The following is a 27,684-nucleotide window of genomic DNA, read 5'->3' as shown; positions in this document are numbered from 1 at the left end:
AATTAGAGTTCACTTTAATTGTCAGGAATAATTGTTGAATGCACATGGTATTTCCTTGTAACTCCTCTCGTTCATGCACAGCCTTTCCTCTTGTTGAGGTGAGACAGCTTCACCCGAACCATTTGTACCTCTCCTGTTCCCAATGCAGTTCCTACTGCAAACTCCCCTGAAAGCTGCCCTTCCTGCTGTCCTGCAACCCCGGGAATGGAGCTTTCCCATTCCCACTGGAAATCTCGGCAATACAGAGCATTATAGAGATAAAATGGGGTTTTCAGTACAGAAGACCCAAATCAGAAGAGGTGGGCCAAAGCTCTTCTGTCCCTGACTTTGAGGGATGTGATTAAATTGTCTCCAACTCCAAGGGTAATAGTTGCCTTCACAAACTCTGCTTGATGCCAAACCCCCCCCAGTTATCCCCTCCTGGCTGGAGGATGCTGCCGTGGGCAGGATGCTGGATGTCTGACAGCATATTGTGTCACTGGGCACTGAAACCACAAGCACAGGTTTATGGCCTTATTGCAGGATCTGGGAGCTGGAAAACAGTAAGCTGGTCCCAGGGAAAGCTCTTCTCCAGCTGGTCAGTACCTGGCTGAGGATGAGACAGTGCTGACTGCTTGTCCTTCTAGCCAGGCCTTAGGCTCTGCCTGGCCTTTCTACATCACACACTGAGAGGACTGGGTTTGTTCCTGATGTCCCATGTGAGCAGGACAAAATACATCAGCCCCCAGCATACAGAGCATCCTCCCTGCAAAGTGAATCCTCCAGCCTGGAGGGAGGGATGAGTTTCTGGTGGCAAAGCCCAGCTGGAGACTCACCCGGAGCCCAGTCCTGCTCTCCAGTCACCCCCTGGGGCTCTGAGCCCCAGGTCAGGCTGGCCAGGCTTCCGTGTCCGTCAGAGCCGCTGCCACAGCACGGACAGACAGACTGGGAACCCATCACCCCATCCCCTGCCTCCCATCCCAGCTGATTCCCCAGGAACCAGGTCATTCCTCAGCAATCAGGGCAGCGACTTGTCTTGCTGTCAGTGTTTTCATGAGCCTTTTAACTTGACTGGGAAAGTTGATCTCAAAGAAAAATGTACAGTTATCATTCACCTATGATTAAATCAAACCCCGTTGATGCACTTTATGAACGAGTGAAAACAAATCAATGCTGTTATTGCACTGTATCTCTATTGTGTATAATATTATACATTCATCTGTAAGAGTAATTTATTTTTATTACTGTAAATAAAACTGTTAAAGTGATTTGTCAAGAGGATATCCAAAAATAGGGGGTTAAAATTAAAACATTTGAAGATCTGGGCTCCTGTCCCAGGTATGTGCCATACTGTGTGTGTGCCAGTGTTTTTATTTCAGCTGAGGTAAGTCTAGAACAGGGCTCTGCTTTCCCTCACCCGAGACTTGGGTCAGGATGAGCTGGATGAGAAAAGGAACCACTCGAGACATTGAGGGGTTGGGAGGGAGCAGCTCCTACTGCTCAGAGCCTCCAAGCACGAGGATGGAGGCTTTTCCATCAGCAAGCCATTTTCTACCCTCTGATTAGGGAGTCAGGGATTAAACACCCATGGGAATTAGTTGATCTTTGAGGGCTTGATTCTCCAAATGAAGGGTTATAAAGAGATCACAGCTTTCTGCTGCTTCTTCTGTGTCCCAGACTCTGATAGAGGAGGGAATATCACAGGGCTGATAACTCACAGCCAAAGGACCCAGCGAGGGCAAGATGACAAAAAGCCAAACCCAAATCTACTGTAACCTCTTAAAATCTTTATTAATTCTTTTTTTTTCTTTTTAAATTTCATTAGCACATGCATAAAGTGTCAACAGTTTGGGATTAAGATGACATTTCTTGAACAAATGTAGTTACAAGCGGTGCCTGGGGTTGTTCCAGGTTTCCTCTCTACACTGTACAGAAGGAAGCTGCAGGAGTCCCCACCTTCCCTCATCGTGTCACCACAGGCAGAACCCACAACACTGGGGAGATATACACTTGTTCACACGTAGCAACTGGGTAGGGTAGATAGATACAGGCAGCAACATCTACTCACCTATTGACTAAGTGCACATGGTTAAAGACCCCATCAGACAGTGAACATCTCCTTCTTTAATCTCAGCTATGGAACTAAGGAAATCAATTATGGCCTGGAACAGGTGACCCTCCCTTGGGAGAGATGCCTGTCTCCCATCAGCTCCTTCTATCCAATGACAAATCACAGGAGATATGGGCAATACTTCTGCTGTTATTAAAAAATGGGCCTTTTTCAGGAGGATCGGGGCAGCCCCACGGATGCTGAGGAAGCACCCAGGAAGCCAATGCAGGCTGGCACCTCCCTGTCCCCACTGTGCCACCGCTGCAGAGCTGGAGCCAACCTCCACAAAGATTGGCCTGAGCTCTGATTCCAGGCTGTTTGTATGATCAGTCAGTGCCAAAAGGGGAGAAAACTGCTTTTAACATGTCCAGCTCGAGGTGGATGCTCTATTTCAGCAGGATCGGGTGCTCCACGAGGTCTCCCTGGCTCAGAGCTGCTGAGTTTGGGTAGCGCAGAGGAGGTTTGGGGCGCCTGAGGTGTCTTGATCCCCAGCCTGCTGGGTGCAGGGCACAGGAGATGATCCTCACCTGTCTTCGGTGTCCCCCAAAATGACTCTCCTACAGCACCTGGCCTCACTCCGAAGGGGATGGAAACCTGGCCGTGAGATGGCTCCTGTCCTGCTGCAGCAGCTGGCTCTGGCCCACAGCCCTGGGAGGGACAGGACGAGGAGCAGGAGGAAGAGGAAGGCTCTCCAGCCTGAAGGCTTGTCCATGGCAGCAGCAATGCACCTACTCTGGAGCAAACCCACCAGCAGGGGCACGTCCCACAATAAAGGGGGGACAGGGTTTGTCCCCTCCCTGCACTCCTCACGTGTCCTCTCGGGGACTGTCCCTGCCCCTGTCCCTGGCATGTGCATCCAGATGTGCGTTTGCCAGAGCAGGTTTCTTGGGTTGGCCAAAACCAGCTCCCCAAACTACCCCCCGTGCAGGAAGGAGGACTCCCGGAGGATACCTTGGGGTCTGGGCAGGTCCAGGTTTCCACCCCAGGTGAGCGCTGCCCTTTCCCAGCACAGTGAGACCACCCACCCCAGGAATCCTGTGGGGACCTCCAGGAAAGGCACTTGTGTCAGTAAGGAGCTGCCACACCACTGCGGCCCCATTGCATTCCCAGTGGGAACGAGCCCTGGTGTGACAGGGCACATCCCACAGCAAGGGGAGGGAAGTGCCAGCACGGCTCAGCATCAACCCAAACTTGTGCTGGGGACATCCTGCTTCAGATCCCCCCAGGGTCAAGAGCCCCACAATTAAGGAAGTCTATTCAGGTAAGGAGCCATCAGCCCCAAAACCTCCTAAAAATGCATTTCAAAGAAAAGGGGTTTGTTTGGGGATGTTTTTGGGTGGGGACTTAAGTGGCTTGGACAGGGCTTGGAGCAGCCTGGTCTAGTGGTAGGTGCCCCTACCCATGGCAGGGGTGGGATTGGATGGACTTTAAGGTCTCTTCCAAAGCAAACCCTTCTGGGATTCTGTGATTTTCTTTCTTTTTCTGGTCTGCTCTGATCTGAGATGAAAAGCACCACCGAGAATGGTCCCATTTGATAAAAGCTGGCCAGAACTAAAGGTAGACCTGAAACATCTCAGTATAAAATTAAATTTGGGGAGGGGCGGGGCAGTGAAGGGGGTGTTGAGGCTCATAACAGTTTGATTTTTGAAAACCTGGCAGAACTGTGTCAAAGCTGTTCCTGCTGCCATCAGGAAATCATCCTCTCCTCCATGGGCATCACAGGAACATCACCAGGTTCAAAGACAGACTTTTATGGTTGCCTTTTCCACGGTAAGAAATTACTTGCTATGGTGTAAGTGTTCCCAGCTGAGGTGTCAGGCATGGACCAGCACTGCTAAGAGGTGAAAATCAACAGGATTTCAAACACTTGGGCTGGGGAAGGGCCTTCAGGGTCAAAAGCACCTCCTAGGGTGATAAGAGACCCCTCTCCTTGCTGCACTGTGATGAGGTTCTTACTGCTTTGTCTTAAATACTGTTTTCTCAGGATGTGATTTTTTGGAAGTGGTGAGACCTGCTTCATTTTGTTGGTGATAGCTGGGAAGTGTTGCTGGGTCTGACCTTCCCTCGAGGTCCAGGGGAAGGGAACAGAACAAATTGTCCTTCTGGAAATCACATGTAAGTTGTTTGTTTGCTTTTTAGTTTTGTGGGGGAGGGGTTTGTGTTTTATTTTTAGATTTCTCATCTGAGCTAGCCCAAATCAAAGAGTAACTTTTAAAATCTCCACCTTAATTTACCAGCATGGTTTACCCACTGCAGCTGCAGACGATGAAGGGTCCTGAGGAGCAAGTTGCTGGAGCTGCTGCCTTCTAACTAGGGAAATACAGCAGTAACATCTGCATGCCCTGGTTTTCCACTCAGTTCACATTCTTCCCTCTCAGGTGTTTTATCTTTATTGCATTTAAGGGCTAACACCAAAACCAAGAGAGAGCCCCAGCAGCTGCCCTGGCTGGTGGGAGATGCTTTGGGGCTGGGACACCCAAAGGATGGGATGAGGCAGAACTACAAACATGTTTTGAAGAGATGCCCTGTGGGTACCTTCACCACTCCCTGGCCCCCAACAAGGTCATGGGCAGTGCTCCTTTCTGGCATTTGCCCACCTGCTTCTCAAAGCCCTCCCAAGGCAGAACCTTTGTGGCCTGTTTCAGAGTTTCTCCATCCCTTACCTTGGCAAAGCCTTCCCCAAGATCTGACTCAGCTCCCTTCTGCCACAACTCACTACTCCCGTGCCGAGTCTCTCACTGACATGGAGAACAGAGTTATTTTCCCCACTGGCCTTTGTGGCTTTTCAGGGGGTTTTACCCACCTGAGGTTTTCCCTGTTCAGAGCAGTGGGAGAAAAAGCAACCTAAAATGCTGGACTATTTTATTTCTATTTTTTTAACTCCTCTTTGCACTCTTAATACTTTATGCAGAACTAAGTGCTGGAGCTGCCACTGGGGCTGAAAGTCCCCCAGGGCCAGCCCAGGGCCCTGGCATTGCCACCACGGGAAAGGTGTGCAGTGGAAGGCTCACTTCCCACACACTTGGGCTCACAACACTGACAGGTCGTTGGTTAACAGGTTTGAACCTGTTCCTGTGAGGAACAAGAGACTACAGAGGCACCTCTGGGAGGCTGAAACCTGTGGAAAGATCCCTATTAGGAGATGCCCATGGGGGGTGAAGTATCCCTGCTCTGCTATCACACAGCACTGTGGAGGAGCCTGTGGCCTCAGGGTCCTGCCAGTCTGTAACCCAGACATTAATATGGATAAAGTCACATCAGTACTGCCTTTGGGGACTCTGTGGCCAAGCATGTTCCATCCAGATCTTGCCTGGGGATTTCCCTCACCGAGAGCCCATCCCTTGCTGCAGGCTCTGCCTCAGCTGTGACAGCACCAGGATGGTGTCCTGCCCCCACCCTGCCTGTGGGTATGTTCTGAAGGCTTTGGGGCAAACCTCACTGAAGTTCCTGACTGGGAATTTTGTTTGGTTTTTTTTCATTCCTTTCCCCAGCAAAATCCAGGCTCAATTTTTACCTGGAGAAAGCAGAGCTTGAGACAACAATCTTAGAAAACCTGGAGTTTGTCCAAGGAAGACCAGATTCACAACCCCCCCACATCCTTTGACTCTCAAACAGATCAAAATACATCCAACTCTAGGTTTGGCTTCTAAGTGTCCGAAGGAGGACATTTTGCATGAGCTCAGAGGCCACCACGTGAATTGATGGGCAGCTCTAAGTCTTGGCAGGCAGTGGTGCATCCAGGCACGTTTCCCATCACATCCATGGCCATCCCAGAGAGCAGAGCTGTGTGGGGACTGGGAAAGGCCCACCCTGAGAGCACAGGGACAAAGCCAGCATGGCTTGGCACTCCTGGACTTTGCTCAGGCACTTTTGCAGGGTAGTAGTGGAGGGGCAGGAGAGCCCCACTGTGACATCAGCGGGGGGATGTGGTCATGGGGCTGCTCATGGGGTCACCTAAGGAAGGGACAACAGTCCTTGAGGTCCTGCTGCCCAGTGGAGAGTAAATTCATGGGTGAGTGAGCATTTGAGGCTCCTAAAGTGCAGTGCAGGTTATATGGTCTTTGCTGTAGACTGTAAACTCCTCAGGACAGACTCCTTGCCCTTATTTGTTTTGGGTTTTTAATCTATAAAGTGACATTCCAGCTGAGAAAACCTTATCCCTAAATAACTATTACTACAAGAAAACAGGAATCTTGGTGAAAAGAACAGCCTGTGCTCCCCTTGCCAGCATCCCATGATGGGGAGCGCTTCCCATGGCCAAACATGGTCCATCCACGAGGAAATGGCACTGTGTTCCTGCCAGCCATGGACCTCTGGAATGCACCTTCCAAAACACCACCTCTGGTGCTACAACCTGCCTCCCTCCAAGCAAAACTTCCATTTATCATTAAAGCTGAGGTGTAAATTCAGGCTCTGTCCCCAAGCTTCTGTTCAGGCTGTTGGGTGTCTTGAAAGGGAAACAGAGATGAAAAAGTTGCTGGGAGGAAATTTGAGGGAGCTCTCTGGAGAAGAGAGTTCATGTTCAGCCTCATGTTTGCACCAGGAGCAAGACCTTCCCCAGAAAAAACATCAGCAGAAGCAGGAGCTCTCATGGCATGTGATGCTCACTCCTCTCTAGGTTTCTTCCCAGGGTGCAAAGTTAGAAACTACCCAATCCATTCCTCCTTCAGAACACCTCTAACCAGCATCCAGAGCCAGCTCCAATGGTCCCTCTAACCCAAGGAGACACTGAGTGCAAGGCCAGGCATGAACACTGCTAGACTTCCACCAACCTTCAGAAACTTGAGCAAGACCAGACTTCACACCTGGTGTAGGTTCACAGATGTACCGTGGACATGCTGGTCCCCACGGTGTCCGTGTTTAGATGAACCAGAGATGTCCAAGAGGTTCCTGATGGAGCTCAAGGACCACAGCCTTCCGTTAATATCTCCAAGCAGAACAAAACTGGCTTATTTACTGTTCCACTGACTCTAGCCCAATCCATCTGTATGCACTCAGGGTGTTCTTCCCCCCCTTGGCAGTCATATTTATTATTTTTAATCTATGCCCATAAATTGGTAAGTAGGGGAAAGCAGATAAAATGGAAAGAGGAGCTCTCAGGAGATCAGTTGGGCTCATTAAATGTTTGGCACTCCATGATTATCCATTGGCAAAGAAATGCCACTGCTATATTTTAACATGGAACATGATACCTCAATATACAGGAGAATCTCCTCAGCCCAATTCTGGTACTCTTGAGAGAGGAGAAATTCAATCATCTGTGACCTGGATTGGATTTTTTAATGTCTGCCAAGCTAGATAAAATATTTAAATATTCACTTTTATATCAGCCCACATGAGGATTTGAGCATTTCAGGTTGTGTAACGCAGCATGGCCTACTTTGGGAAGAATATCTGGCAATAGGCACATATGTACAAAATATGGAGTGTGCAGCATGTGGGTCAGACAGACAGTGCTAATGAGTGGGGCACAACCAACTCCAGCAGTGCCAACCCAGCCCAGCAAAGGAACTGGTGTTGCTTCTGTTGGATTTCATAGGTCACCTGGGCAAAAAGCAGATGAATGTGCCTAAAATAAAGCTGGTCACGCTCCAGCATGGCTGAACTGTCGGGTGAAGGTTCTGAGGATGCAGTGGCTGTGTCATGAGATCGGGGCTCTCAGTGCCACCGTGTGGTATTAATGGTCTGACTGGATGATCTTAGAGGTCTTTTCCAACCTTAGCAATTCCGGGTGCTTGCCTGCCTTGTGGTGCTGTTGGGAGAGTTGGGAAGAGCATCACTGTGACCCGACCAGAAATGGGTTCTACAGCCCACCTTGACTACACAGGTCACCTCTCCACCAGCTACAGCAGAAAGCTGAGCAATGAGCTCTGCTGCAGATCTCGCTGGGATGAGGATGGGGCGGGGGATCAGCCCCATCCCTGCTATAAGGACAGCTTAAGGGCTGCCATGGCAGTTCAGATCCCTGGAAGAGGAGGATCATGATGTTTTCAAGCAATGGGCAATGCTGGGAGGTTATGGTCCTGCTGACTTGCTTTGGACTTGAGCACATGAAATGTGTTTGTGTTATCAAGGGCTGGAGATTGCAAGCAGAATATGAATGGTGAGGATGTGCTGGGATGTCCAAAGGGGAGAGGATGATGGAAGAACATAAAGGAGTGAGGAAGAATGGGCAGGGGAGCCTTGCTACCTGCCCTCCTGAGGCTCCCAGCTGTACACCCACTCTGCAGATGTGGCCTGTGCACAGGGCAGGCAAGGACTGAGGGAACTAGATGACCTTCAAGGTCCCTTCCAATCCAAGCCATTCTGATTGTCAAGCGCTTTGCCATGGAACAGCATCGCCCCTGACACTGGTATGGGTTGACTGACAGCTGCCAATCCCAAGTGCAGCACAGCTGCGGGGAGGTGACAGGGCAGTGGGAGGCTACAGGGACAGTCCTGACCTGCCACACACGAGAGTCCTGCCAGAATGACCACAGTTCCAATGTGACACACACAAAGCAACTGGTGCATGAAAAGAAGGGGCTTGATCTTCCAGGGGCACTCGACCACTCTCCAGTTCTCACCAGGACTGGCTCAGCTTTGCAGAATCGGGCCAGTCAGAGATCCAAGGGACAAGCAAGTCCCATGTGTCCCTGAGCCCTTTCCCAGGGCTGGTGGGACTCAGCTCTGCCTGAGCCCCCACTTGGTTCCCCACACTGACTCTGCAGCCCTTTGACCCCCATAACAGGTAAGAGCAGCTCCCCCAGGCCCTGCTATTCTCTCTCCCTCATAAAATTTATTACTTTTTCTAAATCATCCAAATAAATCCACTTTCTCTTCACACACAAACAGGATTACGATTGTGTCTACGTTAATAACGCTCCACAATAAATACCACCAGGAATCTGCTGAAATGTTGCTCTGAATTTTTACAACACTTCCTTCTGAACATGTTCCAGGTCAAATCCCAGCTGCTTTCCCAAGGAAGGCCCATCACAGGGGCTCTCTGTCTTGGCCAGGCTTTGGCCAAAAGCTTTTGCAGCCAGTTCCCTGTGTTTCAGAGGGTCTACATCAGAAACGAGAGCTCTTGGCGAGCACCAAGCATCAGGAATTTCCTGACCTCCTGGTGCATTGTGTCTCCCTGGCTCCTTTGGTCAGCCCTGCTTCCCTGGGTTTTGTAGATGAGCTATTCCATGCATCCTATTGCACTTCTGCTTCTTGCCCTCTCCCACATCCATGCTGCCCCTCTGCTCAAGCCCACTCGGCACCACAGCTCACAGTCCAGGTGTGGAGATGTGGGAGGTGTCACTCCCAAGGGACAAGAGACCATTTTGTGGCAGCCAAGAGAAAGGAGAGCTCCTGGGGGCATTTCTCAGCAGCTGGGCAGAGGATTCACCACATCTGGCCATGAAAAGTTTCTCACCAGGGGAAATGAGCAGATGTTTGGGGTGTTGTTCAACACCAGCACTTCTCAGGGTGAGGAACCAGCAACCTGGTCTAGAGGAAAGTGTCCCTGCCCATGGCACGGGATTGGAATGAGGTGAGATGTAAGGTCCCTTCCAACCCAAAACACTCTAGGATTCTATGAACTTAAGGATGAGCCTTTGGGTCCCAGCCGTACCCTCCCACCTCCTTTACTGGCCTAGTTGCTTCTGGAGAGTCAAAATCCTACTGTTGTAGCCATCACCTACATGGCTACTGGGAGAGGCAGAGAGGCAGGCACAGAGCCCAGGCTTTCCCCAGAAGAGCTGCAACATGGGGCCTCAGTTTTCCCCCATTCAGAGCCTCGTAGTATAAGGGAAAACAAGAGAGGGCCTGGGGACACCATTCTGGCAAGTCCACAGCTGGTCCTGGCCCATTTTCCACTCATGGGAAATGTCTCCCAGCTCTCTGCAGGTTTTTGCACCTGTGATATTTTCAGTATTCCCCACCCCTTCTCTCTGCCTCCCTGTGCCTCCTCCCTCCGTGAAGGGAGGAGAAAAGTCTAGGGTGAATCACTCTCTATTTTGATGTGAGCATAGGTATTTTCAGTGCTGTGGTAGGGGCCTGGCTCTCCAGCTCCCCCATCAGCACCCTCCTGTGAGACAGGGAATGGGGCAGGATCAGGGAAGGGGAACCAGTGCCTGGCTCTGAGTTGGTCTCAGTTGTACAGGCACAGTATGTGGGGCTGCAAAGGGTAAGCTAAGAGTTTACCTAAAAGCAGCAGATTGTCTAATTAACTTCTTTTTCTTTTTCAAATAACACTGAAATGGTGTCACATTAAGGCCAAGGAGAGCTGGGTCTGGGGAAGCTCCCTGGACACCTTAATCCTTCGCTGGCAAAGACAAGGCTGTGTGTCCCTGCCAGCCATATAAGCCTTGCCTTCACCCTTTTCTCCCAGAAAACCAGTTCTAAGGACAGAAACAGGCTCAGGTCACCAACACCTTGGTCTTCTCATGCAGCCTGGTCTAGTGGAAGGGGTCCCAGTTCATCGCAAGGGGTTGGACTCAATGGGCTTTAAAGGTCTCTTCCAATCCCCACCATTCTGTGATTCTCCAGGGAGTGACAGTACGATGGGAATCATCCCTACGGAGCTGCTGCTAAACATGGTGCATCACCCTCAGGGGAAGGAGGCTCCTGCTCACGGGCAGCCTTTGGAGCTGCCTGACCCCAAAAACTCTGACAGCAGAGGGTCCCCAGGCCCATGCAGGGCCATCCCTGAGCTCCCATGGTGGCACCAGCTGTGCAAACAGGTTTCTTCTCCAGGAGCTACTCGTTACCACAGTTACCCTCCAGCTGGAAAAGCACTGCTGCCTCTGGGGCTCCCTCCTCGCACAAAGCACACTCAGGGCCAGCCTCTGCTCCTGCTCCAGGTGTAAACCCGGAGCAATCCTATTAACCTGCCTTCAGAGAATTTTGGAAGTCATTAAACGTGAAGGTGCTGCTAATGTCTGGTCTCACTGCCTCTGAGGTTTATCCTACCAGTGCTGCTGCTGCCCGCAGGGTTTTGGACAAATTGTAAAAGCAAAGCTCCTGGATGAGTGGGGCCGCCCGCGCTCGTCGGTGACGGTGGGGGAGGCGCCTGTACACACCCGGGGCAGAGCCAGGGTCTCCTCCAGCCCAGCCCAGCCCAGCCCAGCCTAGCCCGGGGCCCCTCAGTCTGACCACTCATTCTCGTCCAGCTCGGAGTCGTCGTCGGACTCGCTGTACTCCACCGCAATCCGCCGCGACAGGATCGTTGCCACGTCATTGCCCACAGGCTCTTTCTTGGCCTCTTGTTCCCACTGCTCCTGCACTTTCCGTAGTTGGATCCCTGCAGTAGGAAAAGGGGGAGGGGCTTTAGGAGCAGCGCAGCCGATGTGCAGCATCCTCCCATTATATAGTACTGGCTGAAACGAGATGGCTGCAGCCCTGGGCAGGAGGATGTAGGTCATTACAAAGCTATATGAGATCATAGGACTGGTAGGACAAGGAGGAATGGCTTTAAACGAAGGAGAGTAGGCTTAGATGGGATACTGGGAAGAAATTCTTCCCTGTGAGTTGGGGAGGCCCTGGCACAGGTTGCCCAGAGAAGCTGTGTCTGCCCCATCCCTGGAAGTGTCCAAGGCCAGGTTGGATGGGGCTTGGAGCAACCTGGGATAGCAAAGGTGCCCCTGCCCATGGCAGGAATGACATGGTCTTTAAGGTCCCTTCCAGCCAAAACCATTCTGTGATTCTATGAATAATGTAATGTGTGTGATTATAAAGCTCTATCAGAGAATAAAACTCCTTTTCTGCTTCCATTCACCTGAAGAGGTTGAACCTTCTGGAAGGTTAAATTTATTATGTGACCTCAAGATTTGCAGGAAGGGGAAGTGGGAGAGACCTTGGAGCACATCATCCTCTACAGCCTGAAAGGAATCCAGTGATCTGTGGGGCTTCATTCCACCTCCGGCAATGACTCTCCAGCCTCTCCCCAACACCCTGCACTGCACTTCATTCCCCAACTCAGGTCTCACCTGGGTGTCACCATCTTCACCCCTCACCTTTCCACCTGGGGCCTCATCTTGCACTCGGTGAAGCCGATGCTTCCCCAACTCTACTCCAAGAGGTATTTTGCCCCTGTGGTGACACTGTGGGGACCTGTCCCCCCCTTCCCACTGCCTCTACCCTGCTGCCCCCTCACCCCTGCGGATGGCTGCCAGCAGGTCGCTCCGGGCATCGCTCATGGGCATCAGCGGGATCTGTGGCTTCCGAGGCTCCACGGTGGGGGCGGGCGGTGAGGCCGAGTGCGCCGGCGAGGCAGAGACCGCCGGGGGCCCCGGGGGCGGCGGCGGGGGGGCCACCGGGGGGCCCATGGGGCCGGCCTGCGGCGGGGACGCAGAGTAGGGGCCGGGGGGTGCAGGGGGCGGCGAGGGCGTGTAGGAGGGGGGCCCGGCCGAACCGGGGGCCAGCGCAGGGGGGGCCGAGATGGGGCTGTCGAAGGCCGTCTGTGCCGAGGGGATGACAGGTGGTGGGGGCGGCGGGGCCGGCGGCACGAAGTACTCGGCCATGGGCACCGGCTGAGGGCTGCAACAGGGGGCACAGGTCAGTGGTATGGGGAGGGATGGCACCCAACCCAGCACCCAGCCATCCTTCTCCCATCCCAGCACCCTTCACCCATTCCATCACCCATCCCAGCACCCATCACCCATCCCGTCACGCATCCCAGCACCCATCACCCATCATCCTTCACCCATCCCATCACCCATTCCAGCATCCATTACCCATCACCCATCCTGGCACCCAACAGGCTCCACTCTAGCTTGGTTTACTCTGAACCCCCAGGTAAGCTCTGTCCCAGGGCCAGAGAGGTGGGAGGGCTCTGCCAGCACAAAGGGCTATGGGGCATGAGGAGGTAGGAAGGTGGCCAACACTCCAGGGGAAAACCTCCCCAGCCCCCTTTTCCCTGAGATGAGGTTACCCCAAAAGCACTCCTGACTAATTTGGATCTCCGTTTCGGACCACAACAGCCACAGAGGAGGGCTCTCCTCACTACCTCAGCCCAGAAAAGGGGGGATCAGGCCCCCGCCAAGCCTCCCTTCCCCTGGGCACCCCTGCACCCAGCCAGAGGGCTGGAGCCCTACCCGTAATCCTTGACGAGGTGCGGTCTGGGCCCGTTGAGCACGGCCTCGGGCGGTGGCGGCACGTGGGGCTGCTGCAGCCGGCTGAGGCTGTTCTGGCGGCTGCCCGGGGCCGGGCGGTACACGTGCTCCTGGGGGTTGGGGGGGGCCAGCACCCCCTCCTTGTGCTCCACCGGGGCCAGCAGCTGCGCGGGGTGGTTGGGGCTCGCCGGGTACGAGTGGTCGGCCGCGTCCGACGCGTAGGATCTGCAGCACGGAGAAACCCCACTGTTGTACTTGGGGCAGGGGGGTCATGGGGTGGGGGGGTACAGGAGTATTTTGGGGTTGAGCGAACAAAACAAAAAATGGACACAAAAATATAGATGTACAAGACAGCAGAGAGATAGCAGAGGGGAGGAGGACACCAACACAGCTGAACCACTCTCTCTGCCCATAACTGCTAAATGGAAAGTGCTCTGATTTTATCCCAATGCCAAGGCTGCTCCTGAGGTCCAGGATGGCACCCTGGGGGTACCAACTCTCATGAAGCTACCAGGGGCTTTCGGTTTATCACCCCAACCCTGCTGCGGGAACACGAACCCCCACAGACGGAGCAGAGCAAAGCAAAGCAGAGCCGGTGAGCTGAACGTGCAGTAGGTAGAACCTGCCTATTATCTGGGGACAGTGATCCTTCCGATGACGCCATGTGATAGGGGGATGGTGAGAACCTGTTATCGGGCCGGAACTCTTTATCATACGCCATCATGTTCCACTCCAGCCGCCGGTTCCGGGCTTTCCTCACTTTCTTCACCTCCCGGGTGGAGTCCTCCACCAGCCGCTGCTCCTGCAGGCACACAGAGCCACAGCTTCACCTCCAGCACAGCTCCTCTGGACCATTAGCAGTGCCCAGGGAGCATCACCCCACCCCAGGAGATGCACCTGATGCAGTAGAGGGGAGTGCACAGGATGCACAGGAAGGTGACTGTTCCCCAGGTGCCAAGCAACCCCAGCTCCAGCCCCTCAGAGTCCCCCACCTGCCCGTTACCTTCTGTCTGCGCTTCTCCTTCCTCTTATCTTCTGTTGCCTGCAACATTTTCTCCTTCCATAAGTTGAAGAAGTAGGAGGGGTCGGTGTAGAATTTGAGGCCATCCTTTTTGTCATCCCTGAGCATTGGGAAGGGAGAAGTTATCAACCACAGGAGAAGACACTCGTTCCCCTGCACATGGGCTTTGGTACAACCATGACGGTGAGCTGCTGTCCCACCAGGAACATGTCCAACACAGAGGTCACTACCCGTAGTACCACTGGGGGTGTCACCCATCCCAACCGCCCTCACAATGGGGGTGGTGGCACAGCAACTGCAGACATTGGCCTCTCAGGCTTCATCAAGCAGCAAATGGGGTGCACACCTGATGCCTCTCTTGGAAAAGGCTCCCAAGAACGCCCCAGGACCCCCTTGTTCTCCCCAGGAGGTGATGTGCCTGTACCTGTAGGGTGTGAGGATGTTGAGCGGCGGGGGTTTGTCGCAGCGCTGGTACATCTCCATCACCGGGTTGGGGATGGAGTTGCGAGACACAACCTGCTGGTTCTGCACCGTGGAGCTCTTGAAGGCTTTCCTCATGTTGATGTCCTGTAGCGAAACTGTGGGCACAGGAAGGAGAAGGGGTACAGAGGTGGCCTCAGCCATGAGCACATGTCCTGGCTGTCACCCCAAAACAGCCCCAGGCTCTTACCTTCCTCCACGGTGGAGTCCAGCTGTGTCACCTTGATGACCAGCAGATCCACCCTCTCCTGCAGCGAGTTCATCCTCATGTAGAAGCTGTTGGCCTCATTGAACAGCTCCCCGAAGATGTCCTCAGCGTGCCTGCCTGGCAGGGGACACAGTGCCCATCACCAGCCCATCCCCTGCACACACACCTCCCCAGTGGCCCCATGCTCTTCACAGCCTTGTTTTTTTGGGAGCTGAGCCTCACTCTCTCCCAAAGCCCTGCACAGAGGGAGGGGAGCACAAACACCACCCCCACGAACACCCTCAAGCATCCTTTTCAGTACCCACAGGGGCACAGAACATTCACAGCATCCCAAAAAGCCTTTGGATCCACAAGGACAGATGAGCCAAAAGAGTGACCATCACATAACATGGCCGGTGGAAATCCAGCCCTGAAGGTGGGAAACCAGGAGCAGGGCAGCAGGAAGAGTTCCACAGCAGGGAGAAGCTGTGACTTCATAATAACTTTATATTAACTTTATAACAACTTTAGCAGTTATTTTCCTGCAGCACTCTATCCATTGCTACAACAGCTCTTTATTAGGGCTATTCCTATCGTGGGGCTGAGCAAGGAGTCTGGCAGAGCATTGCTGACACCTGTAGGCTACAGCATCCAATCCATCCCATCCTATCCCATATCCCAACCCAGTCCCTATCCCATCCCAGAACCCATCCCAGCACCCAGCCCATCCCAGCATCCATTCCAACCCAGCACCTCAGATCCTCAGTTTCCTCCAAACCCACATATCAAGCAGCACCCAAAAAAAAGGTATCTTTAATACCTTCTCAGACCATTCACCCAACTCAGTCATTTTTATTTGATTTCTTTTTCCTCTGGACAAGGTACCCATGGCCTGGGCACCCGTGTCACTTCCAGCAGCTCCATAAACACAGGATTTATTTTTCTGGGAGTATTTTAGAGAAGAATCTAGTTCTGGAGTGGGAGAGAAGAGGGGGAGCCCTGAACAGCCTGGGCTTCTCTCTCTTTTTAAATTGGATATTCAGCAGTGAAATAGGTTGTCCCTATTAAACCTTCACACTGGTGTGCTCTTGTCTGCCCCTGAGATAAGTCGCAGGGAAGGAAGACAGCTGAGGATTTAGACCTTTTATATAGACCTCTCTTCCTCATAAAGCTCCCACATTAAAAAGCATAGGTTGGAGTATTTCAGACCTTCACCTGACCTTCCTATTTCTGGCCAAGTGGAGAAGCAAGGGGCTCATGGAGGCTTTCTGCCCCCTACTGCACAGACCAGCTGTGGGAGGAAAATGGGTCTTAAAATGTCTCAAAAAATCCCCAGTTTGGGCTTGGCCCTGAGCATTCTCCTATTTTCAATTAGCTGAATTAAATTCCCACCGAACTAGCAGGGGCTGCAGTCCACATGGCTCTCATAGCCCCTGTTTCTCTGTGTCTGGAACCAGAGGAAGCAACTGCAGCATCCCAGCAGCATCCAACCAGCAACCCAGCACTCCACCACCATCCCACGCTGAGATTGCTGTGCCATGACTTACTGAGGCTGCCCAGCTGCTTGATGATGGCAGCCAGGGTGCTGTTGGTGACACACTCCAGCTCACTCGTCACCCCGTCGGGCAGAGCCCCCCGGCACAGGTGCCGGGGCTCGATGTTCCTCTTCACCAGTGGCATCCTGCCCGAGAGCCCTCACGCCTCTCCTGGCATAAGAAGAAAGAGAGGAAACAAAGAAAATACATTTTACCATTTGCCTATTTGTCCTCCCATTCCCTCTGCTTTCTGCCCAGGATACTGATCCTGCCTGTGCTGGGACTCGGCGGGTAGCAGCAGGACTTTCCCAAGTCGGAGGTGCTCTGTGGGTGCAAACTTTGGGGTGCTGGTGAGCACATGGATGCCAGGACGGAGGTGAGGACCACACCAGGGCCCTGTCCCTACCCTTGTGCTCTCCTGCCAAGCCACTGTGTCCTTTCCCCCTCACCTCCAGAGCGGTGCTCAAACCAGGAGCAAACCCCCATGTGCTGCTTCCCTTCTGCCGGCCCCGAAAAGCCTCATCCAGCCCAAACAGAAGCAAGGAAGCGCTTGTAATGCCATTATTTCCAGCTCACTGCCAGCTCTCCAGGGTTTTATTTGTGCACACATTACAGTGAGGCAAGCTGCTGGGCCCAGCTCATCCCAGCTCCCTGCATGGCCCCCCCAGCATCCTTGGGTGCCTCTCCAGCATCCCCGTGTGCCCCCCCAACATCTCTGGGTGTCCCTTCAAGCATGTCTGGGTGCCCCTGGCTCTGCTGCCATTCCACCTGAACTGGGCATGGTTCATTTTCTCTGGGCCTCAAGGAGATGTAGGGAGATACCCTCACCCAAAAGTCTCATCTCCAGCAAGAGCACCCATGGGAGCTGGGGAGGAAGGGTGAAGGATGGGCACCACGGGGTGGGGGCTGCTGGGGGCAGGTCATCCCGCTGATGGAAAGGGAGAGTGGTGGGAAACAGGCTGGGAAAACAGGCAAAAAAAGAGCATTTATTAACCACGGTGATGCCTTCTGGGGTGCTGCAGCCCAGGACTGGGACACGGACAGGCAGTGACCCCACACGTTTGCACAAGGGGGTCTGAGGTGACAGGAGTGCATCCGGACTCAGCTCCACTCCCACTGTGAAGGCAAACTGACCGCCGGGCTGATAGGGACCAGAGAGCACAAGCAGCATTCCCAGCTCCCGAGTGCAGCAAGTGGAATCCTCCCGTTTCACATCCCGGGCACCCCTCATCCACCCCATCTTTACAGAACTTTGGCAGCGAAGGAAAAGCAGCTTCCGTTAATCGCCGGGAGCGGCGCCGCCGGGTGCCGACATGGGAGCCAGCACTTCTGCCCGTGAACCGAGCCAGCAATCTGCAGAGTTCACATTTTTTGGCCCTGGCAGCGTTCGACAGAACAGTTTCCCATTGATAGCACCCGGCGAGTGCTCCCGTCCCCCCGCCAGCACTACCAGCTCCTCCGCAGTTTTCAAATGCAAATTCAAGCTCCCTCCACGAAACAATCCAAAACGTGTTCCTAAATCATTCATATGGAGCTTCCCAAAGGGCTGACTGTGCTCCCAGGCCTGTATGGACAGGGCTGGGCTCTGCTCTGCCCCAGACCAGTCGGGGCACCGTGGAAGGAACCCTGAGCCCTCCGCAGGGTTCTGCGATGCTTTGGGTTCAGAGCAAACAAACCGCGTGTCCTCCGGCGCTCCCCAAACTCACTACACACGGATGTGGGGCTGGTACCGCCCCTGGCGCCCAAAAAAGCAAGAGGTTTCTGCCAGCAGGGTTTGCAGGGGAGACTCTGGATGTCTGTTGATGGATGTCTGCTCGGGCCATGAACAGCCCGCTGGCACCCCTTGGATCCCCCTCGGCTGCATAAAGAGCTGAGCAACGCCGGCAGCTTCACCCCAAGCTCACTTTGAGCTGGTTTTATGTGTCATCCCGAAATCCACCCTCAGCGGCTGAACCCCGGCACGTCCCCGCGGGGGTTCCCCCCGAGCGGCGGCTGCAGGGACCGGAGGGCGCAGGGAGCGCTGTTAACGAGCTGCTCGAGCCCAGCAATTAGAAACAGGGAACAAAGAGCCATTCTCACACCCGTCTGGGACACGGCCGCTGGAAACAGCCACCGGCACCCAGGGCTTTTTGTCCCTCACGGGGAATCCGGGGGGAATTGGGGCCACCCGCTCCTCCAGCCCCCGTGGGGACCCCAGAGTGGAACGAACTAAAAAAAGGGATTTGTGGTTTGAAACTTCCCCACAGGGACAGACTTGCAGAGAGGCAGAAGGTGAGTAAGGGGCCTGATAGCAGCATTTGGGAATGTGCCATGGGAGAGCATCCCTGGAGAGGAAAAATCCCCTTAATCTCACCCCTAAAAAGCCCAAACAAGACTCAGAGCCTGCAGCAGGAGGAACCAAGGAGGAACTGGGCACACATTTTTAGGCTTGGATAGCCTGGAAAGGCAACTTTGGCCAAGCTGCTTTTTAACCCTGCCCAACTAATGGCAGGTAACAGGAACCCAGGGATCAGAACCCCCTGCCAACCCCTCCGGTGACAAGTGTTCTCTCAACCTGCTGCACCAGCAACACCAAACCTCTGACTTCTGGCTTGAAACTCAACTTCTGATGTAAAACCTGTGCGTGCCCTCAAGGCCCGTCCTGACTCAGGGGACCACAGTTCTCTGGATGAGGATGGGCTACACACAGCCCCACAGACATCAACTTAATTTCTATCCCTCCTGGCACATCTTGCTCACACTTACCAAGCAGCTGCACACAAATGCTGAGAGCTGGTGGCCCAGCCAGAGCTCCAGCAAAGGGGCTTCTGCTTTTGGTGATAGTTCTGGTAATTTCCAAGCCTTTCAGGGGGTGATTAAGGGTGGATGGTCCTCAGACCTTCAGGAAAGGGCTCCCAGGGGCAGGCATCTCCTGGGAGCAGGGTTGGCTCCCTGGTGCAAGAGGGGGAAGTCCAAACATTGACAGTCAGGCCTAGAGCTATTAATGATTTCTTCCATACATAGGACCATCCTAGCCCCCACCTCAGTGCTCAGCACCATGGGCCACCATCATGTTTTGGTACCTCCAGTACAGACCAATAAATTGCCCCAGTAAAGCCCCATCTGTAAAGCTGCAGGCCCAAACTGACATATTCCCATGGACACTACCAGCCCCTGATGGCCTTGATCAGCCTCATCTGAGACCCCTGGGACCTTGACCCCACCCATGGCCCAGGAGGTTATTCAAACTCAGCTGGGAGTGCTCTGAAAGAGCTGCTGGTCCTCAGCTGTGCTTCTGGTCCTGCTCCTGCCTTGGGTAGGTGCTGGCACCGGGGAAACTCCTGGGTTTGGCACAATCTTCAGAGTGAGCATTGGACCTGTGTCCTGGTCCCTTCATTCCGGGTGCCCTGGGCCTGCCACCAGACTCTGCTCTGCCTGCTGTTTGCTGGCCCTGGGGGGTGCTGGGGAGCTCCTGCTCTGGGGTTACCCTGAGCTCCCCCTCACCTTCCCCCATGGCCCCGGCCCCGCTGTGCCCCAGTAAGGGCAGAGGCAGCGAGGCTGGGGTGGCACCTCGCTCACAGCACTGTGGTGACCTTGTCCTGGAGCTGGGAGAGCACAGCCAGGGTGACAGCAGTGCTGATGGGGGGGGACGTGCTTGATCCAGGGCAGGTGGGATGTTTGGCCTTGGTGTCCATGCTCAGGATGGCTGGCAGGAAGGGTTTTCCACCTTGCCAGGCTGCTCCAGGTCTGGTGTAGGTGTCTGACCCTGACAGGTAGCACTGGGCTGGGCTCTGCTGCAGAATGCCAACTCCGGCACAGAGGATGTGAAATGGAGTTCCTAAAGTCCTGCCGTGGGACAGACATCACTGGGATGGCTGGCTGGAGGCTCTTTCCCTCCTGCCCTGCTCCTGCTCTCCTCTCCCATTGTAACTCAGGGAATGTGCCAGCCCTGGAGGGTTTGGGTCTTTCCTTCCCCTCTAGTTGAGGGTGCATCAGGAGATGCAGCTGATAGCTCCAAGGCCACAGGGAGACCCCAGCCATGGGTAGCAGCACTCCCTGCCCAGCTCAGCATGTCCCCTCCAATCCCACCTTTCAGCTGCTTTGGGATAATGCTGTAACCCCCCAGTTTGGGTTTAGGTGGTCACATTGGCTTTTCCAACCACCCCCAGCAAGGTTTGCTTCTCCTATTTATTCCTCATGGGACGGTCCCTGTTTCTTCAGGTGCTGGCTGCTCTATTGGATGTGGGAGTCAAAGGCACAACCTCAACCAGCCAAACCCTCTTGAGATGGTGTTGTAGGGTGAGCATCTCCTCCACTGGGTCTGGGAACATCAGCCAGGCTCTGGTATCACTTACATCCACGAGGTTTTGCTCTGTCTCCTGCGTGGAAGTGAGGAGCCCTCAGTGGGAGGTAATGTCAGGCTGCAGGAGGAGGAAAATAAGAGCCACAAAATCAGCAGGAATTTCCTGGAGGTGGAAGGCAGGAGGAGTGGGACCAGTCAGGGACTTCCTGTGAGCTCCTGTCATGGTACAGGCACACTGTGGGGATTCTCCCATCACTCAGCTCCTCTCTCCAGCAGTGGAAAGAGTCAATTACTAAATCTTGTACTGGGAAATGTGAAAGGAGATTCACCAGCTTCCCACTCGCTTTCCAAACCAGCAGAGGAACTTGGCAGGGAACCACATCCAGCTCACTGTGCCCAAGCGTAGATCAGCTGAGGTGCAGGCAGGGGAGGGGATGAGACCAGAAATGAGCTTTATCTTGTGTCCTAAGAAACTGGTTTCTCCCAAGGAACAATCAACCAATTGCTCACAGCATCCCAAATCCAGAGTTGCTGGTGCTACTGAGGAGCAGCCCCTGCTTTCCCAGATCAAGGAGTTCTGGGGAATAAGGGCTGCCCTGAACCCCAACTGGTAGCCCCCAGTCCCTGCAGACCAGACTGGGAGTGTGATTTGGACTGGCCCAGAGGTGACTCCTACAGCTGGCTCCTTCCAGATGTTATCCTTCACCTCAGCAGCCATCACATCTGACAGCTTAGATCCTTGGAGTCCATCGGGGTAGAAAAACAGTTTTCATTTTGCAAGAGGGTCCAAAGAGAAGAGTTTTGTGTCCAGCTATTGCTTCTTATTTTCTTTGCTACAGCTTTTCATGTACAAAACTGTGTCCTCACCCCCACTGAGCCCCCAAACCCACTCACACTCTGGGCAGGGGATTGAGCTGGGATTTACAACTCTGCAGCAAGGTCCAAAGTGGCCTAAATGTCAAGGAGGAACAAGTTGGTGACAACAGGTTTCCCAGGTGCTAGCTAATCCCTGTGATGGACGTTTGGGTTGGTAAGTGCCTGATATCTCCAGTCCCAGATCTGGCACCCCGCTTTTGTTCATGAGACAGGAGGTAAAAGTCTCCTGGATGCCACCCTCCTTCTCTGGGCCACAGTGGGGCAGAAGAACATTTTGGGGGGTGTGTTCTATGGCTGGGTTTTCCCTTCAGGAGAAACCTGGATTGGGAATGGAGCCATGGCAGAGATGAGCAGCACTGATGGGAAAGATGTCCATGTTGCACACCCCCACTTGCAAAATCAAATCAGCCATTGAGGGCTCTCTAACACCTCGTGTGGCAGTGTTGGAGCACACATCCCACCAGCTGGGGGGTGCCTGGAACAGCAGGAATGACATTCACTACATGTCAGTCAAGAAAAACCCTGAGCTTGGATTTGGGAAGAATGTGGGTTAAGTGTGTGGTGAACTTCAAGACTGGGAGTTTGGGTCAGCCCAGCACTAAGCTCAGTTCTGGGACAAGCTTTGGGGCAGTCCATTTGTTCAGCCCTTGCAGTCAAAGCTCTTACCCAAATCTGGCTCCCCAGGGTAATGCTGAGCCCTGAGGGTCAGGCATTGCCAGGGACTGGAGGCTTTTGCAAGGGAGCAAAAGCTTTGGTTGAATGCCAGGAGCCAGAGCAGTGCAAAAACCCCAAGTGGTATACTGGAAAATCTATTAACCTCAAACAAAAAATTTACAAATGAGTATCAGATGAACAAGAAGTGTCAGATCTTGCAGCTCAGGACCTTGCTTTGCTACAGGACCCTGGGAATGGTGAGGTGAGGAAGGACCGAGGACAAGAGGAAGACACAAGGCAGTCCTGAAATATTAAAGGAGCAACAAAACCCCTGACTCTGAAATCAGGGAAAGGTCAAGAGGCAGAGGCGACACTCAGCTGGGCTTGTTGGTCCTGTGGAGTTTGGCAGGATGGATCTGGTACAGAAGAGGACTGGAAGGATCTGGGGGGGTGTGATGCTTTTGAGCAGACAGAAATAGGTGGTAGGTGTGAAAGCAGCAGGTTCTCGAGGTGTTGATTTGTGGAACTCTGCCATGGAGTGTGCTGGAAATCAGCGTGGGATGGTTCAAAGAGCAACAGGACAAGCCTGCAGAGGACAGATAGGGCCACAAGCAGCCACCTAATGGTTGAGGGCAACCTCTGGCTCAGGTGGCCCTAAACTCCTACTTCTCAATGCCAGATGTTGGACTGATGTAGGCCATGAACATCTTCAGGAGGTAGAGCAGAGCCTGTAGCCTACAGAGGCTGAAGCTTTGTTGTCTTAAAAAAAAATCACCCAGCAAAAACTGTGCAGGCGGCTTGTTGTGGTGCAGGGAACCCGCCTGCTAGAGCTGGGCCAGATCTGCTGATTTACTCCCACAAAATGGAGCATGAGCTGCACCACAAGGACTTGCTGCTCTGATTTATGAAATGCATCTGCAACCACTTCTTAATTTGTTGCCAGCTCAAATGCCTATGAACACCACCAGCATGACAAATGTCAGTGCTTTGTGGGAAGGTGATCACTGCTCCACAGCTATTGTCCAAAGGTTCATTAAGTATATTAAAACCATCTGGATCTCAAGCATTCCCCTTGCTTAAAATAAAGCAGAGGGCAGGTCTCTGGTGAAGGAAAACTCTCAGGATGGCACTGAGACTGAGGGGGATGGGAGAAGCAATGCCGTTGCCTGCCCCTTCCTTGAGACCTCTGCATCCCAAAGAAGTCTGGCTTTACACGTGGTCTGGGGCCATGGGAAGCAGCCCAGGCCCGCTGGAGGGTCAGCACATCTCACAGCAAAGTACCGTGTGGCAAAATGCCTTGGGGGCTGCAAAGCCCCAGGATGTGGGATGCTGCTTCTGGACCCCATCCTCAGGGTGTCAGCTCAAGGAAGGCTGTGGACTCCCTGCTCCTGCAGCACGTGTGAAACGAGTTGAGAGGTCTCAGCCCTGATCCTGGATGGCACAGAGGGATATTTGCTGCCAGCCAAGAACAGATTTGGGTTGAGCTGCAGCCGTGGGGAAAGGGTCAGGCCCTCCAGCCAAAGGGGGCAGAGAGCTGGATGCCTGGCTGGCCCCAGGGCAGAGCTCCATGGCTGCCTGGGTTGGGGCTGGAGCAGTGACCTGTGTCCCACCGGGAAGGCACACCTCCCGCCCCGCCGGGAGTGCTGCCCGCACCTCTCCTCCGGCCCATCTGTGGCTCCTCCTCTGCGAGCTCAGCCAAAGGCAGCTCCACCACGGGGAGCAACTGCCAGGAGGCTTCAGCAAGCAAACACTTCACAGCAAAGTGCAACACAACGTTAAATCACAGCTAAAAATACTCCCCAAGAGCTTTATTAGTAAATGCCACAGTTGGTGGAGTTTGGTGGGTTTTTTTTCCCTTTCTGCTGCAAAATGTTTCAGCTCTAGGAACAGCACTTGACTAAATTGCATCTAAACCTCTGAGGGCTGGGCTCCACAGCACTGGCCCTGCTTAGGAGGATGTCATAAATGCAACTGCCTTGTTACCTTGGGGTTAGCATGAAAACCTCGTCCTGCTGCAAGGATGGGTTAAAACAAACAGGCTCCTGTGTGGTTTTTATCTAAATGATGGGGTTTTTTACAGTTATATGATGAACAAATGCTGTAAATCTCAGAATGTTTTGGGTTGGAAGGGACTTTAAAGATGATCTAGTCCCACCCCCTGCCATGGGCAGGGACACCTTCCACTAGCCCAGGTTGCTCCAAGTCCTGTCCAACCTGGCCTTGGACATTTCCAGGGATGGGGCAGCCACAGCTTCTCTGGGCAACCTGTGCCAGGGCCTGCCCACCCTCACAAAGAAGGATTTCTTCCCAATATCTAATCTAAATCTCTCCTCTCTTAGTTTAAATCCATTCTCCCTTGACCCATCACTATCTGCCGCTGTAAAAAGTTGCTCTCCCTCCTTTTTATAAACCCCCTTCAGGTGCTGGAAGGCTGCAATAAGGTCTCCATAGAGCCTTTTCGTCTCCAGGCTGAGCAACCCCAACTCTTGCAAGTGGGTTTTCAGGCAGTATTTTTCCTTGGGGTTTAGTTGATGTGGGGTTTGGGTTCTGTTGTTTCATATCTCAGAAATGGGGAGCCCTCAGTAGCCCCTGGCACTGGTCATGGAGCTGAGGGCCACTTCATCAGGTCCTTCCCATCCCACAGAAGCTGCTGCCAGCCCCGGTGGCACCACCCCCACCTTTTGGCTCTGTCTCTGCTATGGATACAAATTAAATCCATGTAAAAAAAAAAATACATCAACGCTGATACCCTAATGCTGAAGGGAAAAAGGTGGGGGCAAATGTGTGGATGAAACTGCATGATCCTCCTCCATCATCCTTTGGCTGCTCCACGTGTGGCTCCTGCCTTGGAGCAGTGATGCTGCCTTGATCTTCAGAGGAGTCAGGGAATGGGGCTGTGGGAACACAGCACAGATCCCGGCTCTGTTTTGGCTGGAAAAGATCCCTGCTGGCCCAGGAATCATGTGTTGTTTCTAATGACTCCATCACCAAAGGAAAATTTCCAATGCCGGGTTTTTTTCCACTTTGTGCCCAGCTCATTACCAGAAGGATCTCTGCTGCTTGCTGCTGCTCTGTGTGAGCAGGACGCTGGTGAACAAACCAGCCTTTTTCTCCCCAGCATAGAAGGCGCTTTGATAAACCCAGGAAACCCTCAGCCAGCAGCAAGGGGCTTTCTGGAAACCCAGCACTCGCTGGCTGTGGGCACAGCCGCAGGCCTGGCAGCTCCAGCCCCGGAGCAGGCACTCCCAGCCCGCCCGGCCGCGCTGCCCTGCAGGGCCGTGTGCCCGGCCCTCCCTGCACAGCGTGGCACGGGGGCTTCTCCCACCGCTGCTGGACCTGCTCCCTACAAACATCCAGGTGGATCTGGGGAAGTGGGGGCGGCAGATCCTACCCAGGAGCTGGTTGCAGCTCACAGAGAGGTGCGAAATGCCGCGGCTCTCGCCTGCAGGGTGCAGCTCAGAGGGTGCCTTTTTGGATGAGCAGCTCTGCAGAAAAGCATTCTTGCTTTTCTTTTTCTGTTTCTTACCACTTTGGCTTGAGGGCTGTTGTTCGTAACTTGTCAAGATCTTGGCATCCGTGGCTGACTTGTCATCTGCCATAAAATGGAGGATGAGCATCTTTGGTTCAGAAGTGGGCCAAGGGAGATGACAGCTCAAAGCAAAATATGCTTCATCTCGAGTTTTCTCTGTGGGCCTTAGCTCCCGGGGAAAGGAGCGGACATTTGGGATCTGAGTTGCTTCTGGGTAAGAGCCCTTTGCCTTCTCTGCGTTTGCGACAGCAGAGCTCGGTGCACATTAACCTTCTGGCTGCCAGAGGAGTTGTGCCCAACTGATGCTGTCACCAACCTCCCCTATTCACCTTCCTCCAGTCTGTCACAGTGGAAGCTCCTGAGATACACAAATGCCACCAAAATGCCATTTTTAATGAAATTCTACCAGCAATCTCCTTACAATCCAATGAGCTGCAGCACGAGGGGTGTGCCTTGGCAGACTGAAGTTTTGAAGATGAATTATTAATCCTGCCAATGCTGAGCTGCCCATACAGCCCCGGTGCTGTGCCCCCCTGCTCCGGCTCGTGTCCGGCAGCGCATCCGGCAGCACATCCGGCAGCTATTCCCATGTTCCAGGCAGCCCCAAAACAGCCACAAACTCAGGGAGAAAGCATCTTAATCCACGGGTATTTTATCACTCCGACACCACCACAAGGCAGTAAGAACTCCAGCCTTCAGCAATAAAATTAAAGCTCCCTGCAAGTAGCTGAATCACTGAGCATGGAGGCCCAGGCTCTGCACCTCTGGGGGTGTGGGCCTACCTGCAGCCTGCCCACAGGGGCGCCCCGGCTGGGGACTCCAGCAAGGGGGCTTCCAAATCTGGGGGGGCCCAAATCCCAAAGAAGGCACCAGGCTGGGGGGGGGGGGGGGAAACGCGTGACAGGTGACACCAGGGTTCTGCCCTGCTCAGCACTGTCCCCTCCACACCCCCAGCCTCACATCGGACTGCAGCCCCCCCATAGCCCCCTCATTCCCCAGCCAGGGGGTGATGAGCCCTGCCCTGCACTGGCTGTAGGTGCACAGGCAACCGCGGGCCCAGTTTATCCCCCACAGTGATGTAAAGATGACGGATCCTCCCTCTCCGAGATGCAAGGATGTACAGTGATGCTCCCCACCCCCACGCTGCCCCCATGTAAGGGTGCAAAGCAGCCAGGTACCCCCCCTTCCATGTTGGAATGCAAAGTGACAGCACACACGCCCCCTCCCCATCGCCAGGGCGCAGAGAGGCCCAACGTGCCAAGAGCTTTGGGCATCCCTCCCTCGCGCCATGACAACGTGCAGAGCAGCCTGACCCCCTCCCCTCCGCGCAAAGGTGTGAAACGCCGGAGATCCCCCGCCCCCGCACCGTGAATAGCCGCAAAGTGGAGGGACCCCCGCCCAAGGATGCGGAGCAGCTTGGACGGCCCCCTCCCAGCGCAAGGACGGGAAGGGATGGAGGGCAGCCCCCACCCCCCTGCACGGCTGCAAAGCTGGGGGGACACCCCCGCAATACGAGGATGCAGAGCGGCCCGCCCCCTCCCCGCAAAGATGCAAAGGGAGGAAGACCCTCCCCACCGCAAGGATGCAAAGGGATGGATGTCCCCCCCAAACGCAAGGATGCGAAGCGGTAAAGGATCCCCCACCCCCCCATGCAAGGATGCAGAGCGGCGGGGGATCCCCTTCGCTCAAAGATGCCCCCCCAAAAAGGATGCAAAGCCACAGGGGACCCCAATAAAAAGGCTGTAAAGCTTCTCCCCTATGCGGTGTCCCCCCACTGCAACCTCACACATGGGGGGACGGGGACCCCCCACTTTGCGGGTGCCGCGTCATTCCCGCACCCCCTGCGCTCACCTCCGCCGGGCTGGGGGGGCCGCGCCGTGTCGCGGCGGGGCCGTGCGGGGCCGTGCGGGGCTGCGGCCGCCGCCGCCGCTCCCGCTGCCCTCGCCC

The 27,684-nt window shown here is 54.1% G+C and overlaps 1 protein-coding gene across 1 annotated transcript; it reads right to left on the bottom strand.

Annotated features, from left to right (window-relative positions):
- Positions 1 to 1,746: 1,746 nt before the first annotated feature.
- Positions 1,747 to 27,617, bottom strand: LOC113956152 (wiskott-Aldrich syndrome protein family member 3-like). Its single transcript, XM_027662388.1, has 9 exons — positions 27,589 to 27,617; positions 16,409 to 16,567; positions 14,865 to 14,999; positions 14,619 to 14,772; positions 14,177 to 14,294; positions 13,800 to 13,975; positions 13,156 to 13,398; positions 12,216 to 12,598; positions 1,747 to 11,363 (listed from the first exon to the last, which is right to left on the bottom strand). Exons 2-9 carry the CDS (start codon positions 16,539 to 16,541, stop codon positions 11,206 to 11,208), a joined length of 1,500 nt encoding a protein of 499 aa, XP_027518189.1. The 5' UTR covers positions 16,542 to 16,567; positions 27,589 to 27,617; the 3' UTR covers positions 1,747 to 11,205.
- Positions 27,618 to 27,684: the final 67 nt, after the last annotated feature.

Source organism: Corapipo altera, unplaced genomic scaffold (assembly GCF_003945725.1).
Source record: "Corapipo altera isolate COAL_440 unplaced genomic scaffold, ASM394572v1 326, whole genome shotgun sequence".
Lineage (NCBI taxonomy): Eukaryota > Metazoa > Chordata > Aves > Passeriformes > Pipridae > Corapipo > Corapipo altera.
Note: the sequence above shows the minus strand (reverse complement) of the source record. Positions and strands in the feature narration are given on the sequence as shown.